At 41.2% G+C, this 18948-nt stretch overlaps 2 protein-coding genes across 2 annotated transcripts; one reads left to right on the forward strand and one right to left on the reverse strand.

Annotated features, from left to right (window-relative positions):
* The first annotated feature begins 604 nt into the window (after window positions 1–604).
* On the forward strand, window positions 605–3690 carry LOC110537554 (E3 ubiquitin-protein ligase RNF26). Its single transcript, XM_021623681.3, has 2 exons — window positions 605–852; window positions 1179–3690. The coding sequence occupies exon 2, from the start codon at window positions 1190–1192 to the stop codon at window positions 2591–2593; it is 1404 nt and encodes a 467-aa protein (XP_021479356.1). The 5' UTR covers window positions 605–852; window positions 1179–1189; the 3' UTR covers window positions 2594–3690.
* Window positions 3691–12010: 8320 nt separating this feature from the next.
* mis12 (MIS12 kinetochore complex component) lies at window positions 12011–16976 on the reverse strand. Its single transcript, XM_021623682.3, has 2 exons — window positions 16815–16976; window positions 12011–13827 (listed from the first exon to the last, which is right to left on the reverse strand). The coding sequence occupies exons 1-2, from the start codon at window positions 16876–16878 to the stop codon at window positions 13166–13168; spliced, it is 726 nt and encodes a 241-aa protein (XP_021479357.3). The 5' UTR covers window positions 16879–16976; the 3' UTR covers window positions 12011–13165.
* Between the last annotated feature and the right edge of the window lie 1972 nt (window positions 16977–18948).

Genomic DNA, 18948 nt, shown 5'->3' on the forward strand with positions numbered 1-18948 from the left:
GGTGCTGAGGGATTTATTGACTCATAATGAGATACAAGACGTCTATTAGAAATAGCATGTTAGTGTCTCACAACATGGACTAGGATCTGCCCAAGATACATTTTCTCATTCTAGAGTCGTTAGTGAATTGTTGAGTGAGATTATGGCTTTATATTTGGGATATCCTACAGTACAGTGGTGTTAATGGTGTTACTACATGAATGGTGCTGCCTCAGGTGAGTAGGTGGGTAAGTAAATACATTAAATATATCAAATTACTTGGCCTGTATTGTCTCTTAAAGCACAGAATGACAGGGGGTGACATGAGTGTGCAATATCTCACAGTTTTGCGGTTGACCACTGTCTAGCCAGGAAACACCAGAGCATGGGAAACTATTGAAAAATACATGTGAAAATAAACTGTAATGGCACTAAATATGTATAAATATGTTTCCACTGTCCATGCAAAAACAGGATAATATGGACATGACAGTATGATAAAAAATATATATGATTAAGAGTATAAGGTCACTATGATTGATGATAAACGAACTACTGTTACAATTTAATTATTAGTTAGAATATAATATTTGTATTTATTATTATTTTATTCTTTGTCGTTCTTATTTCTTTCGCAGGCATCATAGTTGAAGCAGTCACCATCACAAGATCTGAGTTCGATTATTTCGTCTAGATAGGCTTCTCAAAATGTAATCTTCCTGTCTGGTTGGTCGTGTTTACATGGATGGCTAAAATGACAGCGTCTTTAGATTGGAGCCTGCAAACATTTTTATTGATTGTGTCAACCAGGGTTTATGTCAATCCAATTATCCCATTGGTAGCAATTGGTTAGCGTGTTATACGCTATGTAAGGTGAGATCCGTTTTCTATTTTATCTGCTATAGTTAGCTAGCATAACTTGCTAACTAGCTAGCTGATAGTGGGTGGGGTTTCCATTAGCATTAGAAATAGCATACTAGAGGTTTTTTCTTCAATGTGTCATTTTTAAAATTTCTGTTAATCTCAGTTCGTGTTATGTCATTGGTAATCAGGAATAATAGCTTTAACTAGCCACGTAATAATGTTGCACAGCTTGAAAGTTATGCTGTTTAGCCTAACTGATAGCATGCTAGCTAACTAGTGTGTTAAACGTAAATGTAGTCCAATGGCAAACTTTAACACGTTCTTGTCTCCTGTAGGGAACACTAATATGGATGTAGTGAACTTTGCTTCCTGTGCTATTGGGAAATGCCTGGACACTTTTTGCCTTCTACTAGACTTGGTCATCTGGTTTGTGAATTGGCTAGGCCGACTTTTCTCCAACATGGGTTCATCAATGCACGACCTGCAAGTGGTCCCGAGTGGCTCCATCTTACTAGAATACTGGAACTGTGCACTGTTCTCTTTCCTCACTGTAACAGAGGTGGTCACAAGCACAGCACACGGAGCTTTCAATCTACTGGAGGGATGGCTTCAGACCTTAGGAGGGGTGTTCGAGAGTTTCAAAATGGTGGGCCACCTCTCTTCTCATGTTGCATGGCGCACCAAGGAGCTGCTACACCGCGGATTCCTGTCTGGACATACTGTGCTTAAACAGACTTGTGACGGTTTTAGCATTGCGTTCAGCCTCGTTCTCTACTTTGTCAACACTATCGTCAACATTCTTCTCATTGGTACCCAGAACTGCTTCTCTGCAATGGTAGGGGCCTGGGAGGCAGTGTCAGGCCCCCTGCATAAAGCTTTGGAGCTGGCCCTCACACTTCTCACCTTCCTATACAGCTGCCTGGTGGGCACCTCTGTACTGCTTTGGACACCCTGCCAACTAGCTCTTGAGTTTCTGGGCTCCCTCGGTCATGTCTTTATCACAGTATTCATGCTCAACATCTATGGCTTGCTCTTAACAGCAGTCATTGTTGCTTTGACCTTGCTATATCTCAACCCAGAGTTGCCTCGTCATGTGGCCCAGCAATGTCTTCACTTTGTCAACACAATCCCAGGAATGCTAAGTCTACAGAGAACCATCTATAGACTTTACCTGCTGGCCATGGAGCAAGCTCAAGCTCTTCAGGACAATGGAGCTGGACCACAGGCTATGGGGCAGGTGGCCCAAGCAAGACAGCCAAGGGGCAGAACAGTACAGACTTCTGTGGACCAAGGTGGAGTGGGGCACCTAGTTCTGGATCCAAGGGCCCCAGGTATTCCTACTGACCATACAGGTACCCTTCTTCCCCCAGAACAGACTGGAAGAGAACAAGTGGAGTTATACTCAACACTTCAACACCTCGACAGTAGGTGGGATGACATCAACCTTGACCCAGACCAATACCACCACCAGTCTACAACAAGGACTACAGTGAAGCAGCAGCCTGCCTCTGGCCAAGGCAGCCAGGCCCCTCCAGTTGACACTGGCCTCCTCAGTCTATTGAAGGAGCATGAGGAGAGGAAGAAGTGCGTAATCTGTCAGGACAGGGTCAAGAACGTGTTGCTGCTGCCCTGCCGCCACCTGTGCCTGTGTCGCCACTGCTCAGCCATCTTGCTACAGCAGCCCCCCCAGCAGCACAGCTGTCCCCTCTGCCGACAGGCCATCACACAAACCATGGATGTCTTTCTCTGAGGGAACTGGTAGTGCACTTTGGGGTACCATTTCAGACACTCCCCCATAGTTAAAGAGCGGGACACTGATAAATAGAAAGAAATGCAGCCAGTCTGAAAACAACCCCAGTTAGCATAATGGGGATGGCTTCAGCTTGACTTCCAATGGGCTTTAAAAGAGCTTCTGCCATATTACTTATTTCTTTTGTACATTTTAGATCTACGAACACTGAAGGGGAAGACTTTAAACTCAGGATAATGAGTGATGATAGACCTCCACAATGTATAGCTGTGCTGATAAAACACAACTCTTGTCCACTGTCATGTAAAAAATGGTACTGTATGTATGGTGCCTATTTAGTGGGGTGGAACATTCAGATAGACATGAATTTTATAGAATAGCACTGACTGTAGAGTTTTGTTGGCTCTGTGCAGTACATTGCTATCCATGCTCTGACCCAAATAAGCCCATAGGGTTTCTGATGCTCACACTTTGCTTCCACCAGTTCAATTAATTCATATTGCAGCTTGCATTTTAGGCGTTTGGTCCTTTAGTTTATATAATGTGGACATATCCTTGATGGTTTTCCACAGTTGCACTAACTATATTGCACTGGCTACGAAGCTGCTGTGCTGGCTTGTACAGTGAACAAAATATTACATTTGTAATTGAATAGACTTTGAATACTTCCAGTTCCATCTTTCAGGCACATACTGTAGGAGCGCTGCACCTGTACTGTCATATATTTTATATAGATAACTTAGAAATAACTTATAGGCCTATAACAATGTATAAATTGTGAAGATGAGGAATAATCCCATTTGTTTGAGAACTAATACATTCAGAGTGAACTAGACTAACGTTGCTCTAATATATTTCAAGGAACTGTTTATCATCCATACTGTATATGTATACTGGCAAAATGTTACACTACCTTAAGTTTGTGTTATGATTTGATGCACAAGGTCATGCATTTTTCTATGTTTTGTACTTATGAATGTTTTTTTTAAAGTTATTCAGATACACGTGTTGTCTATTCATTACCCTTGTCAATGTTTTTGTATCATATCAAATAAACATGCAACAGGCTATGCCTTGTAGGCTATAGTTCCATATTATTCATGTGTACTTGCCAGTGTGTATTTATTCATCAAAACTAACAAGCTGAAATCTACAGAAGTCAAGAGAGGACATATTCATAAAAAATATAATTCCCTTGTTATGTGGAGATCACGATTTATCTCATGATCACTACGTATGAAAACAACTTGTGTTATGTTAGGCTTCTTGCAGACAGCCTACAAGGCAGCATCCTGACTTATCAGCCTCTGAGGCTGCTATGGGATCTGATCAGCATGCCAGGAATAAAGCACGCCCACTCTTGATCATATACATAATGGACTGATTGCTAATCTGCCTGCAAGGAGCTTTACCTATGAAACAGCCTAGAAGGCAGCATCTTGATTTACCATTCTCTGTTGAATCTGATCAAGCTCTGAGGCTGCTATTGAATCTGATCAGCCTGTCGGGAATGTAGCTCACCCACTCTGTAAATGTAAATATTATCCATAAAACATGAAGTGTCCCTTACAATTATACACATATCAGTTATGCAAGCTAACAATCAGCATAGATAACTGGCTAGCTAGCTAACAAGACTACCTAGCTAACTAGTGAGCTAGTTCGCCCACAAGACTAGCCAAGTTAGCTGTGTTGTTGCTTGCTGTGGTCTTCGGGGTGGCACACAGCCTGGGAGACCGTGCTGCCTGTCAGCTATCAATCAGGTCTTAAGTGTCTCTTAGCTCAAAGGTAAGGGACAATTAACTTGCTAACATTCTAACTTGTAAACTAATAATGAGCTCCAAACACAAATGAAAGCATGGTTAGAATTAAATGTACCATCCCTTAGTGTAGCAAACAATAAAAATGTATGCATTGATCCACCATGGGCTCTGCCACCTCAGCCATACTGTCAATCTATCATCAATCCCTCCCCTCTTATTTATAGAGTTTCTCGGGATCTCAACAAAACAACTTTTATGTCGTGATCATGAAAAAATTGTTGTGATCTAGACAAAAAAAAGTTATGTCGTGATCATGAGAAAATTATTTTAATATCGACAAAACTATTGTTATGTTTGTGATCATGAGATAAATAAGTTGTGAACTCAACATAACGAGGGAATATTCCTTTTATTCATATGTCCTCTCTGGACTTCTGTAGAGATCTATATTTTACACATCGATACAATTTCTCTAGGATTACGACTACATTAGTAACACTTCACCATACCTTTATTTGTCACATATTGGGGACTAAACAAACCTGAAATGTTAACACCACTGCAGATGGTGTGTGTACGCCATCGGGCATGGTGGTAGACTATTCACATGCATTTTATTCATTGACATAAATCTGGATGATGGATGTCTCACACACAGTGACCCCCAGATATTTTTGGCCAAGGAAAAAAATATGCAAACAATGCAGTTTTAAGTGTTTTGCTGTTTTGGTAATCATATTCACTGTATGAGCTCTGATTTGTCATTGTGTCATTTTAATAGTACTGTGAGACTGGTGTGGGCTACAATGATCTGTCACCTGCTCCCCTGTCTATTATTCAATGTAAAGAACAGTAGTTTAATACACAGGAGTTCCTCGGTTGAAAGTGCTTGAATCCAGGTTACACTGCAGTGCATTCTATCTGAGAAAAGTTTGTATTGACTTTACACTTTATACATCAACTAGTATGAAACAGTAAAACGTACATAATTGATTGAATGCCACCCACACTCAGTCATTACTACCCCGTATTATCATTTAAACACCATTGGGAAATTGAATTCAGGCCTTATGTTTTTCTCTTTCAGCACAAGAGAAAGGACATGAGGGAACAGCAGGGGGGTAAAGGCCCCTTCCTTAGTGGGACGTCTTGCTCTTGAGGCCGGGGAGTGGCCCTGTTCTGCCCTACCTCTCTCTGGACCAGCCGTTGTTCCCCTCCTGACCTGGCACTGGGCCAGCAAGGCTGCCATTACAGGGCCTTAGTTGGTTCTGGGGGGATAATTGGCCAGCAGGAGCCGTCTCTGGACCCTCCAGGCTGAGTGACAACTAGGAGAAAGAGAGCCGCGACTCCCCGCGTCCGCTGTGACAGCTGCCTCACCCAGCCACTCATGCCTCGCCCATTGTCTGAGGTGTCCTAATAGCTGCCTATGTAGAATAAAGAAAAAACATGCACGTCTTTTCATAATGAGGCAATTTTTTTGAGGGTTTTTTCGTGAGGTGCAAATTGCACATTCTCATTGAAAGGTTTTGGTGCTTTTGAAAATTAAAGTCCCATCAGTTCATGCTGACCTCAAAATTGCCAGCAGACTATTTGCTTCACCATCATTTTCTATCACCTCAATGTACACAGTGTACAAAACATTAAGGACACCTTTTCTTTCCATGACATAGACTGACCAGGTGAAAGCCATGATCTCTTATTGATGTCACCTGTTAAATCCACTTCAATCAGTGTAGATGAAGGGGAGACAGGTTAAAGAAGGATTTTTAAGCCTAGAGACATGGATTGTGTGTGTGTGCCATTCAGGGGGTAAATGGGAAAGATAAAAGATTTAAGTGCCTTTGAACAGGGTATGGTAGTAAGTGCCAGGCGCACAGGTTTGTGTCAAGAACTGCAACGCTGCTGGGTTTTTCACAGTTTCCCATGTGTATCAAGAATGGTCCGCCACCCAAACATCCAGCCAACTTGACACTACTGAGGGAAGCTTTGGAGTCAACATGGGCCAGCATCCTTTTGCAACTTCATATTAGGATGGTGTCCTTTATGTTTTGTACACTCTTCAGAGACTGTATTCTATGTCCATCTCTAGCTGTCCATTGCCTGTCTGTAATGTCAAGTGTTGGGAGTGTTGGTAACCATGGAGCTCCATATAGACAGAGAAGCTTGGGGGGGGTCCTCCTCCACTCCCAGACTGCGGGCCAGGCAGAGCGGGTGGGTGCGTAGGAGGGCTTTTGTCTTCTCCTCTCCCTGACTCTAGTGGGCTGCCAGCCAGGATAATTCAATCTGTCACCAGCTGTCTGCTAGGCTGTACCAGGGCCAGTCCCTCCCCCTCACTGCCCACCACTCTCTGACTGGGTCAGGTCACACCCCAAAGGCCAAGGGATGAGCCTCTGTCTGCTCTCTGTCTGCTGGGAAGTCCTGTTCCAGGTTATCCACCATTAAATGATGGGAAATAAGCCTACTTACAAAGTAGAAAACCGTCCCTAACTATAGTATCTGTTTACAAGCACAATGCATCATGGAGTATTGGTGCTAACTATTTATTGAAACTACTGTATGTTGTAATTTAGGCAGTATGTTGCCATTTTTAATTGCTCCAAAAAAATAAATATAATGAGAATGTTTATTTATCAAGGTTCAGATCCTTGATAAATATTTTTCTATAATCACACCTGATACTTTGTGTTAAGTTTTTTTTTCTTCACAAAAGTCTGAAATGTTTCCTTATGTTTTGCCCAAAAATTACAAGCTTGAAATTGGGGTTTCACAGTTATTTGAAGTATGTTTTAATTGATTTTACACTCAGGAAAATGTGGAATTTGTCACCACTGCCCCAGAAGACAGAAAATCCCTTTGAGGCAAAAGCCTAAAAAGTGATGGTGTTGTTAGCTTTCCAGAATACCTGAGCTGCTGCTAAGAAATTGCTGGAGTCTGCTTGTATTTGTGCCAGTCTTTTCTTTCAACCGAGACCGTTGAGAAATATCCCCAAGCTGTGAGCTGGACATCTAAATGGTAGGCAGAAACCACCTTGTCTCTATTGTCCTAGCAGTAAACATAGATCAGAGTAGAACATCAGTGTAATTACAAGCTCAGGCTCAATAACTGGCCAGTAAAAACAAATAGAAAAGCTATGGGAACAGTGGTGTCTAGGGTATATGAAGGTGAAGGTTAACCAGTAGCCTTGTTCCATTAGGAGGCTAGAGAAAGGAGCAGCAGCAGGAGAGCAATGGCCTTTCAGCACCCTGGAGAGCAGGCCAGGGCCACCCCAATCCAATGATAGCCTGTCCTCAAAGGGCAGCCACGGAGGAACAAAGGCTTGGAGGCCGTTGGGAGGGGATGCACAGGAAAATAAATGTAGTTGATCATACGGAGTGCTAGATTGAATAAATGTGTTTTGTGGCCAACAGAAATTCCCAATACAGTTCTGTAATTGTAGGCATATGTGCAATTTCTTTAGAAAATTAATTAATTCTATATCAAAATACACGTCGAACAACTCCTTCCGAAATCATAGGCATTAACATGGAGTTGGTCCCATCTTTGCTGCTATGAAAGCCTCCACTCTTCTGGGAAGGCTTTCCACTAGATGTTGGGACATTGCTGCGGGGACTGGCTTCCATTCAGCCACAAGAGCATTACGGAGGTCGGGCACTGATGTTGGGTGATGGGGTTGAGGTTAGGGCTCTGTGCAGGCCAGTCAAGTTCTTCCACACCGGTCTGGGCAAACCATTTCTGTACGCACCTCGCTTTGTGCATGGGAGCATTGTCATGCTGAAACAGGAAAGGGCCTTCCCCGAACTGTTGCTGCAAAATTGGAAGCACAGAATGGTCTAGAATGTTATTGTATGCTGTAGCGTTAAGATTTCCCTTCACTGGATCTAAGGGGCCTAGCCCGAACTAACAGGACCAGACCATTATTCCTCCTCCACCAAACTTTACAGTTGGCACTATACAATCGGGCAGGTAGCGTTCTCCTGGCATCTACCAAACCCAGATTCGTCCATCGGACTGCCAGATGGTGAATCGTGATTCATCACTCCAGAGAACGTGTTTCCACTGCTCCAGAGTCCAATGGCAGCAAGCTTTATACCACTCCAGCCGACGCTTGGCATTGCGCATGGTGATCTTAGGCTTGCTCGGACATGAAAACCCATTTCATGAAGCTCCCGACGAAAAGTTATTGTGCTGACGTTGCTTTCAGGCGCAGTTTGGAACTTGGTAGTGAGTGTTGCAACCGAGGACAGACGTTTTTACGCGCTACGCACTTTAGCGGTCCCGTTCTGTGAGCTTGTGTGGCCTACCACTTCGCGGCTGAGCCGTTGTTGCTCCAAGACGTTTCAACTTTACAATGACAGCACTTACAGTTGACCGGGGCACCTCTAACTGGGCAGAAATTTGACAAACTGACTTGTTGGAAAGGTGGCATCCTACGACAGTGCCAAGTTGAAAGTCACTGAGCTCTTCAGTAAGGCCCTTCTACTGCCAAGCTATGGAGATCGCATGGCTATGTGCTCGATTTTATACACCTATCAGTAAGGGGTATGGCTGAAAAAGACAAATCCACTAATTTGAAGGGTGTCCACATACTTTTCTATCTATAGTGTACATGGCTAGACTTTTATTCATTTCATTTAAGAAATGTTTGTTTCAACCCCACCAAAAATGTCACATAGCTGGTGAAAGAAGGCTACGCTTGGCTACTTCAGAATGCTGTTTGACTGTCTGGAAGAAACTAAAAGCACCTAAGATGAATAACAAGCATAGTTTCTGCTGCCTGCATTTTCTGGTTGCTATAGGAACATGAGTGTAGTTGAAACCACAGAAACCCTGAATATGTGTAATCATTGCTTGAGTGTGGGGAACTCATGCCAGGGTTATTCCCCATGTGCCATGCTGAATAAAGATGAATTCTCTTTTTAATCCATGTTCTGCCAGCCACAAGCGTACTGAAACATACTGTACTCTGAGTTTTTATGATGTGCCTTATATGTCCATGTAAGAATTGGACAGAATATATTTTTTATATAAATGTGCATATTTGAGTCTTATGTGTCTAATTCAACTAGGCCACTACGTAAACCTGAGTGGGACAAGATTGTGTACATTTCTCAATGAGGAAATAAATAGCTAAAAGTAGCCATGCTCAATGAAAACCTAAATCTTATTGACAACTTCATGTAAGGACATATGACCATAGGGTCACTGTTTAGCCAGTTTTGTTTAACCAGCCATTTGTGTATGCATAATTGAGCAGCTTTTTTCCATTGATTGGCTGCATAATCTGTCCATGTAAATTTAGCCCAAGGAGAACTTTCCACAAGCCCTATTGATCCTCCATTACTCATACGCTTTATGATCTTATCTCAACATCCCATTTTCTAAAAGGACTTACCAATAGATGGAAGCACAATGGAAACGGACAAGAGATCATAAATAATATGAACTACCTGATTAAAAAAAATATATATATATAAATGTTTGCATATTCACACTACAGGCCTTCTGTAATCGCAATTGTAAATTGTTCAACATGCTCTTGAACAGTGCTGGAAAAAGTACCCAATTTTCATACTTGAGTAAAAGTAAAGATACCTTAATAGAAAATGACTCAAGTAAAATTGAAAGTCTAAAAGTATTTGGTTTTAAATATACTTAAGTATCAAAAGTATAAATGATTTCTAATTCCTTATATTAAGCAAACCAGATGGCACAATGTTTTTTTTTTTTATTTACAGATTGCTGGGGGCACACTCCAACATAATTTACAAACAAAGCATTTGTGTTTAGTGAGCCGCCAGATCAAAGGCAGTAGGGATGTTAAGGGATGTTCTCTTGGTAAGTGTGTGAATTGGACCATTTTCCTGCTAAGCACTGAAAATGTAATGAGCACTTTTGGGTGTCACGGGAAAATTTATGGAGTCAAAAGTACATTAATTTCTTTAGGAATGTAGTGGAGTAACAATTGTCAAAAATATAAATAGTAAAGTACAGACACCCCCCAAAAAAACATCTTAAGTAGTACTTCAAAGTATTTTCACTTAAGTTTACACCACTGCTCAAATGAAGTCAAATTGTTTCCCTTATTTTGATCTCTGAATCACATTTGAGTTACTTCACTATGTCAGTATTCACATTATGCAATTTAACTGCAAATAAAGCTTTAATTTCTGTAGCTACATCAGCATAAGACCTAGCCAACCGTAGAGAAACCTCTGACTACACCCACAATATTGATCATACTACCCTCCTTGCATATCATGACATTCAAGACCAATCATAGTGGCACTATAGATTGGGATGTTAAAATGTCGCCCCGGAAGAGTCACTCTTTTCATTGTGTGCAGGTCAAGAAGGGCACCAAGCAAACCTGTACATACTCAAATCAGCATTATCCCTGTATCCCCCATTGCACTGAGAAAGAGCTCTCACTCTATCACTAACCTAATAGGGTCTCTCTTCCCCCACTCCACCCTTCTTAATCACCCCATCCCAGATTGAACTTCATTAACATTGCCCTCCTGCCTCACTGGCTCCCTATCTGACAGAAACACTATTTCGGGCCCACTCAGGGATAGCTGCTAGTCTGCAGCCCTGTCAGCAACGTGTCCTGGCTGAGTGAGAAGGTGGAAAAAGAAAGATAAGTTATTTATCAGCGGACTTGAGCCCCGGTGTAATCCAACAGTGGCAGGGTAGGGAGAGAGGGAGATGCAAAGAGGGAATGGGAAAGAAGGGGATTGAAGAGAGAGGAAGGGCTTACAGTAGGCAGCCTGTCCAGTCTTCCCATTCCACCCTACTGATGAGAGGCTCCAACCCTGCGTCCTTGGGCTCGTTTGGGTGCCCCCCCGCTGCTTTGGCGTTAACGGGAGAGAGAGATGAAAGAGAGCGAGAGGGTGGGGCTGCTAACCCAGTCCTCCCCTCCCCCATATTCAGACCCCTCACTGCTTTCCTCATCCTTTTTATTCTGCTCAGGCTCAGTGCTAGCCCTCCAGCAGCACTACATCTAAGACATGTCACTTTTTGGGAGAGCAAAACTACTGTACAATACACTCTATGTACCATAACATTCACAATAGTTGTATGGAAATTTGGCAAAAATGTTGTACATTTTTCAAACGGTACCAATTCTTTGTGATCTAAGTTTCCATTGTGCATACTCACATCTACTGCATTGGATAAATATTTAGTGCCTTTACACGTCTTGGAATTGTGAGGTGGCTGTGGAACATTTATACATAATAAACCACAACATTAATATTCAGAGTAGACTAAGATGTGAAAGTATTATTTTAACTTTATTTAACTAGGCAAGTCAAAAGGCCTTTGTGGGGACGAGGGCTGAGATAAAAATTTAAAAAGATGACAAAACACATCACAAGAGACAACACAACACTACATAAAGAGAGACCTAAGACAACAACATAGCAAGGCAGCAACACATGACAACACAGCGTGGTAGCAACAAAACATGGTAGCAGCACAAAACATGGTACAAACATTATTGGGCATAGACAACAGCACAAAGAAGGTAGAGACACAACAATACATCACGCAAAGCAGTCACAACTGTCAGTAAGAGTGTCCATGATTGAGTCTTTGAATGAAGAGATTGAGATAAAAGTATCCCCAGGCTTCAGAAATAAAAAGAAACCAGACATACGTCTCATGTTTAATTATGAGCATGAAAAGGTTTGAACCTGACTTCACAGACATGTTATGCTACTTTGATGTTACCTGACTGGATCCACCACAACAGGCTAACAAATGATTCAAATAATTATACAATGAATTTAGAATTGGGTTGTGAGCATGCATGTAAATGTGCATCTGAACATACTGAAACCAGAACAACATGTTGGATGTCCAGTGCATATTGCCTTGTTTGGGGGGGGGAAATCTGTACACCTATTTGAATGTACTCTCTGCTGGTAAAATGTAGGCCAACATTCAATTAAATGTGTTTTTATTGTATTTTTTAAACATAGGCTGTAATTACATTCCCGGTATCCATTAACAGGAAGGACCCTTTGTGAATATGGAGCCTGGGGTTCCAGTCATGGACATCACACAACTGTATGATCACTGCTGGGACTCCCAACAAGACCATACTGTCAGAGCAGCCCACTGTCAAACCAGCTACTTCAGTCAGTCAACATCATACAGCATTAGACATCACAGACAAGCCTAGACTGCATCTGACTTAGAGACCATGATGAGAAAGGATTGGAGTGATTTAAATGATACCTGATTTAAATCAGATGCAATTGCACAATTACACTTTTATTCATTCAAAATTATTAAAGTGTTGTACATTTAATGATTTTGCCAAAAAGATAATACGGCAACGAATCAAAAATAATTCACACTGTACAATGGCACTGCTTGGTCAATTTACATTTGAGATGGCAATAACAAACCAATGCTTCCCCCTTGTGGTGACTATGGCTCCAAAGTTCATTCACTAATTAACATACATTTATAAAAAATAAAAAATGCTTTTCAAAGAACCAGAGTTAAGACTGGGAGATAAAAATAAAAAGAAGACTAACTGCTTGAGCCTCTTACTACTCAAATTGTGGATAATATATATTTAGAATGTATAGTAAACCATCAAAAGGTAAATATATCAAACCAAAGATGAATTGAGGTTTAAAAACTGCTCACATTCTTGTTTGTAAGACTTGTGTCTGACAAATTGTATAATTGTTAATACATCCAAAGGCATAGAATTCTATTTGTCTTTTGTCTGACAGAGGGTGCTATTCCAAGTCACCTGCAACCTACCCATCTCACAACACCACTAACAAGTATTTTACACCATGTGGGTCCATCCCACTGACGAGTCCTCATTCAGTCTTTTGCTTTTCTTATTGATCTCTCCAAAGACAGCCTGCAGTTTCTTGACTGACTGCATCATCACACAGAAGCTGTTGTGAAAGCTGCCCATTCCCTCTTGCATCCATGCTGCCTGTAGTTCTCCAATCCATCTCAGGATCCCATCCAGCTGCTCTTGGACCTCTCTTTGCTCCTCCAGTTCAGCCAGCAAGGCCTGCCTGGCACACACCTCCACTTGGTACGCTTGTTGCAGCTCTGCCAGGGAAGACTCCAGCTTAAGAACCTCCTCTAAACGTTGAGGGTACTTTTTGTGTGGCTGGTCTTCAGGCAGCAACACATTTGGCGGGACTGAGAGGACGTTGTTGACCAAAACGGTTTCCATGCGACCAGACAGACGCTTGAAGCGTTCCTGAAGGAATATCTGCAACTTTTGGGTGCATTCTCTTGCCCTTAAATGTAGTTGCTCTTCCTTTGGTTCAGTCCCGCTTAGTTTTCTCACGAACACTGCTTCTACGACAAGTAGCAATTCATTCAGGCAGTCCTGAAAGGCACTGTATACTCTCACCATGCAGGTCTGAGGGGTGAAACCAAAGAACTGTGCCTCGTACAGCTCGAGGGAGGAGGAAGACGTTGCCTCCTCTAGAAAAAAAGAAGGCAAAATATTGTCTTTACATTGGGATGCACAGGGTTCATTCATATTTTTACAGATAAAATTTCCTTGACTTTTAACCAAATTTCCATGACAAACAGTTGGTGGCATTACCAACAATTGGCGCTTCCTTTTTATACGTACATAAAAAAGTTAGCGTAATGTGATAGACACTGGAAGGCTGCTCTCTGATCCCATGCACCATTTCCTGTCGCTGTGCAAGGCACTTACACTTACTTACGTTCGTTTCGTCAAAAATAGTTTAAATTATTAATGGAAAAAGCAAATCATTCAAAAATAGCAAATCAACTTTGTATGGCCTTATTTGCAAGTGTCGGTGGAATTTTTGGGGGGACATGACAAAAACAACGCATACAAATAATAGCTAAACAGCGAACTATAGAACAATATATGTTTTTGAATTGGCTACCTAGTTAGTCTGTTCTCTATAATATTTTATAGGCTACGTCAATGTGCGTCTCTCTCTCCTTGGGCAAAGGCCCACTCTTCTCGCACACATGCATAAATTACTATTATATATTTTTTAATGTAACTAGGCAAGCCAGTTAAGAACAAATTCTTATTTACAATGACGGCCTACACCGGCCAAACCCGGACGACGCTGGGCCAATTGTGGGCCGCCCTATGGGACTCCCAATCACGGCCGGTTGTGATACAGCCTGGATTCGAATCAGGGTGTCTGTAGTGACGCCTCTAGCACTGAGATGCAGTGCCTTAGACCGCTGCACAACTCGGGAGCATCACATGCAAGTGATGCGCGCAAACAGACACTAAAGTGTCATGCTGATCCTGGCTGATATGTATATTTTTTATTTGATTGATCAAATATTTAGAAAATGTGCCTAAATAAAACTACATTAAAAGAAATTATAAAATTCATTTTCATGACTTTTCATTTTATAATTTTCCCAAAATGTTTCTTGGCCTGGAAAACAATTTTAAAATGCCATGACTTTTCATGACAGTACAAACGCTGGATGGAGAACTGTATTTATATTGGTTAATCCTGCGGTCTGTCTATTCCTTCAACGACCACATTGGAAATAGGGCCCAAGTTCTGTACAGTGTGAGTTCCTCTTGGCTCTAATGTGCTTTGTACAAATTTAACCAGTCAAAACATTTACAACTGGCTCATTCTCTCCTTTCCCCTGGTTGTAAAATGTGCTGCTGATAAATAGAAAAGTGTACAGACATTATGATCTGGTTGGATAACAACAATAATCACTTTTTATAGTTAACCTCAGGTTTATAGCAATAAAAATACAATCAACTGACCAAACATTCCTGTACTGTAGTTAAAACTACCTAGCTAGCTATGTTGTTTCACAAAATATGTCATGCAATAGCTATTAAAAATACAGTATCACCTAGTCAGACTACTACTCTGTTCCAGCTGGCTGATGGGCGTTAATACACTGAACAAAAATATACAACTGCAACATGAAAAGAGTTGGTGCCATGTTTCATGAGCTGAAATGACACCCCCAGGTGAGGGTAGGAAACCACATCTCCACCCCGCTGAGCCTCAACACTGGGGCCCCAAAAGGGTGCGTTCTCAGCCCTCTCCTGTACTCCCTGTTCACCCATGACTGCCATGGCCACGCACGCCTCCAACTCAATCATCAAGTTTGCAGACGACACTACAGTGGTAGGCTTGATTACCAACAACGATGAGACAGGGCGGAGGTGAGGGCCCTCGGAGTGTGGTGTCAGGAAAATAACCTCACACTCAACATCAACAAAACAAAGGAGATTATCGTGGACTTCAGGAAACAGCACAGGGAGCACCCCCCAAACCACATCGACGGGACAGTAGTGGAGAAGGTGGAACGTTTTAAGTTCCTCGGCATACACGTCACAGACAAACTGAATCGGTCCACCCACACAAACAGCGTGGTGAAGAAGGCGCAACAGCCACTGCCTGTTCACCCCGCAATCATCCAGAAGGAGAGGTCAGTACCAGTGCATCAAAGCTGGGAACGAGAGACTGAAAAGCAGCTTCTATCTCAAGGCCATCAGACTGTTATAATTATCATGGCTAACATATCACCATGGTGAAACTTGCATTACTGTAGATCTGCAATAATCTGATGGTCAAACTTGCCAGCCAACCAGAAAAGCAAGGTGAAACAATTCAGGCATTCTTGAAAATCAGAACAATATTTTATAGCTTAAAAAATATATTTTGCAAGACATATGCATTTTAATAGTTAAGGTGACATCACGTGTCCCGGGTACATTCAAAATGATTCGGCAACCATAATATATTCCAAAAACACCGTTTCCATCATCATGTCACAAAGTTCGCCCTCTGTCGAACAGATAAAAATTGATATCGATCTTTAGTTTAGAAAATGTCTCCCATCTGCCGTTTCCATTACACGTCGCAATTACATTTATTTTGTCGAATAAACCTGGGTTAATAGAAACCTGCCTAGCATTTGTATTAAAGTTACTTCATGTGGGAGCACTGATATAATTACGGAGCATTTTCTAAATTCAAACGAATAGCCTGCAACTAGACACGTTTAGAATACACTGGTTGTCTTCCAAGTGGGGAATTGAGGAAATATTGAAAAGTCCCTGTGCTACGCTAAACATTAGCTACCTAACATGTATCGGCTAATGAAACATCACATTAGGCCGTTACAATCTACTAGTTAATCACGCAAGCCACTTCTGAAACACCTTGCTGACCTAAGAAACAACTAGGCTAGCTAGTAGTCAGATGAATGACCAATATCTTTGGAGTAGCTAATTAGTTAACGTTAGCTGGCTACATAGTCTATTGCGATGACTACGGACGCGTCGAGGAATGCATTTTAGTGCGAAACACATACTATTGGCGTTAATGGATAGGCAACCATTTAGGCGAACATGTCAAACAAACTATTTACATATACTGGAATGTCTATTCGTAAAGAATTCATAATTTTCTTATTATTTTGCCCCTTACCCTCACTGGTTATGTACTCAGCCATTTCCAAATTTCCCGCGCCCTTTTTGTCTGTAGTCGTCATCTGGTACTACAAGATGTTGCATGCACAGTATCGCCGTCTACTTTTCTGGCGGAGCACATAACAAACACATCGTTGGTTGAACCTAGAACTCCGTGGATGAACCAGGAAGAGACGGGCTTTGTGGACCACAAGGCACAAGTACCATTGTGGAGACCCAAGAAGCCCAACGACGAACCAAATCAGCATTTTCACACCATCAATTAAAAGGCATTACAGTACAATTTTTGTTTTATTTTGTAACTATTTGAAATAGACCACATTTCTTTGGCTGCCTTTGTAACATTTATAACTGAGAATTGAGACCGCATATTGGGCAGCTAGAATGACAAAAACTGATTTTTTTAAATACTTATAGCTTCGAATTTCTAAATAGAAGGCTAGGTATGGCTCTTGTCTAGACATAACATCACTAACGTTAATACTATTGTATCGTTATAAAATTTCCATGTCATTATGACGCAACAATAAGGCTAGAACTATAGAACCAAATAAATAACCATTTTCCTGTACATTTTTAACTCTTCAAAATTGGACGAAAATCATGAAGGAGAGGTAAGACTGAATCCGGCCAACAGTTGCATAAGAAAATAATATGTAGCTAAAAGTGTTTATGTATCAGTAGAAAAGTAGGCCTACTCACTAGTATTAACTAGATTATACCAGGTAGCCCAAGGGTAACTGAAGTTTGAAATCTGGCATATTCAGACTTGTAAAAAAAAATTCAGAAAAAAGTTTCACACAGAATGAAAAATGATTAATACATTTCTCCACACATCAATGCAGAGAGGTGACAATATATACTGAACAAAAATATAAACGCAACATGCAACAATTTCAACAATTTTACTGAGTTATAGTTCATATGAGGAAAAAAGTAAATTCTAATAATTCATTAGGCCCTAATCTATGGATTTCACATGACTGGGAATACAGATATGTATCTTTTGGCTACAGATACCTTAAAAAAATGGCCTTCACAATTGGCTTCGTGATATTTTTGTGCATTCAAACTGCCAATCTATAAAATGCAATTGCGTTCGTTGTCCGTAGGTTATGCCTGCCCATAACAACCCCACCCCCACCATGGGGCACTCTGTTCACAATGTTGACATTAGCAACCCGCTTGCTCACACGATGCCATACACATGGTCTGCGGTTGTAAGGCCAGTTGGACATACTGCCAAATTCTCTAAAACGATGTTGGAGGCTGCTTATGGTAGAGAAATTAACATTCAATTCTCTGCCAACAGCTCAGGTGGACATTCCTGCAGTCAGCATGCCAATTGCAAAACTTGAGACATCTATGGCATTGTGTTGTGTGACAAAACTGTACATTTTAAAGTTGCCTTTAGTTGTCCCCAGTACAAGGTGCACCTGTGTAATGATCATGCTCTTTAATCAGCTTCTTGATATGCCACACCTGACTTGTGGATGGGTTATCTTGGCAAAGGAGAAATGTTCACTAACAGGGATGTAATCACATTTGTGCACAAAATTTGAGAAAAATAAGCTTTTTTGCGTATGGAACATTTCTGGGATCTTATAATTCAACTCATGAAACATGGGACCAACGATTTACATGTTGCGTTTATATTTTTGTTCAGTGTAGTACCACAGTATGAGTCATAATACCCATAAAACCTAGAGGTCAAACAGGGAAATGGTTCCATTCGTTTTTCAAACATTCCCTTTTCCCATTGGGGATTTTAAGAAACATTTAAAATAAAGGCTGTGTTTCGTGTAGGCTTACCTTGGCGTGACATTTTGATAACTGTACATCTCTCGGACAAGGTGACTTTTATCTACAGTGGGGCAAAAAAGTATTTAGTCAGCCACCAATTGTGCAAGTTCTCCAACTTAAAAAGATGAGAGAGGCCTGTAATTTTCATCATAGGTACACTTCAACTATGACAGACAAAATGAGAGAAAACAAATCCAGAAAATCACATTGTAGGATTTTTAATTAATTTATTTGCAAATTATGGTGGAAAATAAGTATTTGGTCAATAACAAAAGTTTATCTCAATACTTTGTTATATACCTTTTGTTGGCAATGACAGAGGTCAAACG

Source organism: Oncorhynchus mykiss, chromosome 12, assembly GCF_057628025.1.
Source record: "Oncorhynchus mykiss isolate SJ-2025 chromosome 12, ASM5762802v1, whole genome shotgun sequence".
NCBI classification, from domain to species: Eukaryota; Metazoa; Chordata; class Actinopteri; order Salmoniformes; family Salmonidae; genus Oncorhynchus; species Oncorhynchus mykiss.

Excerpts from the sequence above, each read along its gene's own strand:
- mis12 (XM_021623682.3), bottom strand. The coding sequence starts at position 16,878 with ATGACGACTACAGACAAAAAGGGCGCGGGAAATTTGGAAATGGCTGAG. Across the intron at positions 13,828-16,814 it reads TGAGTACATAACCAGTGAGG|AGGAGGCAACGTCTTCCTCC; the intron begins GTAAGGGGCAAA and ends CTTTTTTTCTAG.
- LOC110537554 (XM_021623681.3), top strand. The coding sequence starts at position 1,190 with ATGGATGTAGTGAACTTTGCTTCCTGTGCTATTGGGAAATGCCTGGAC.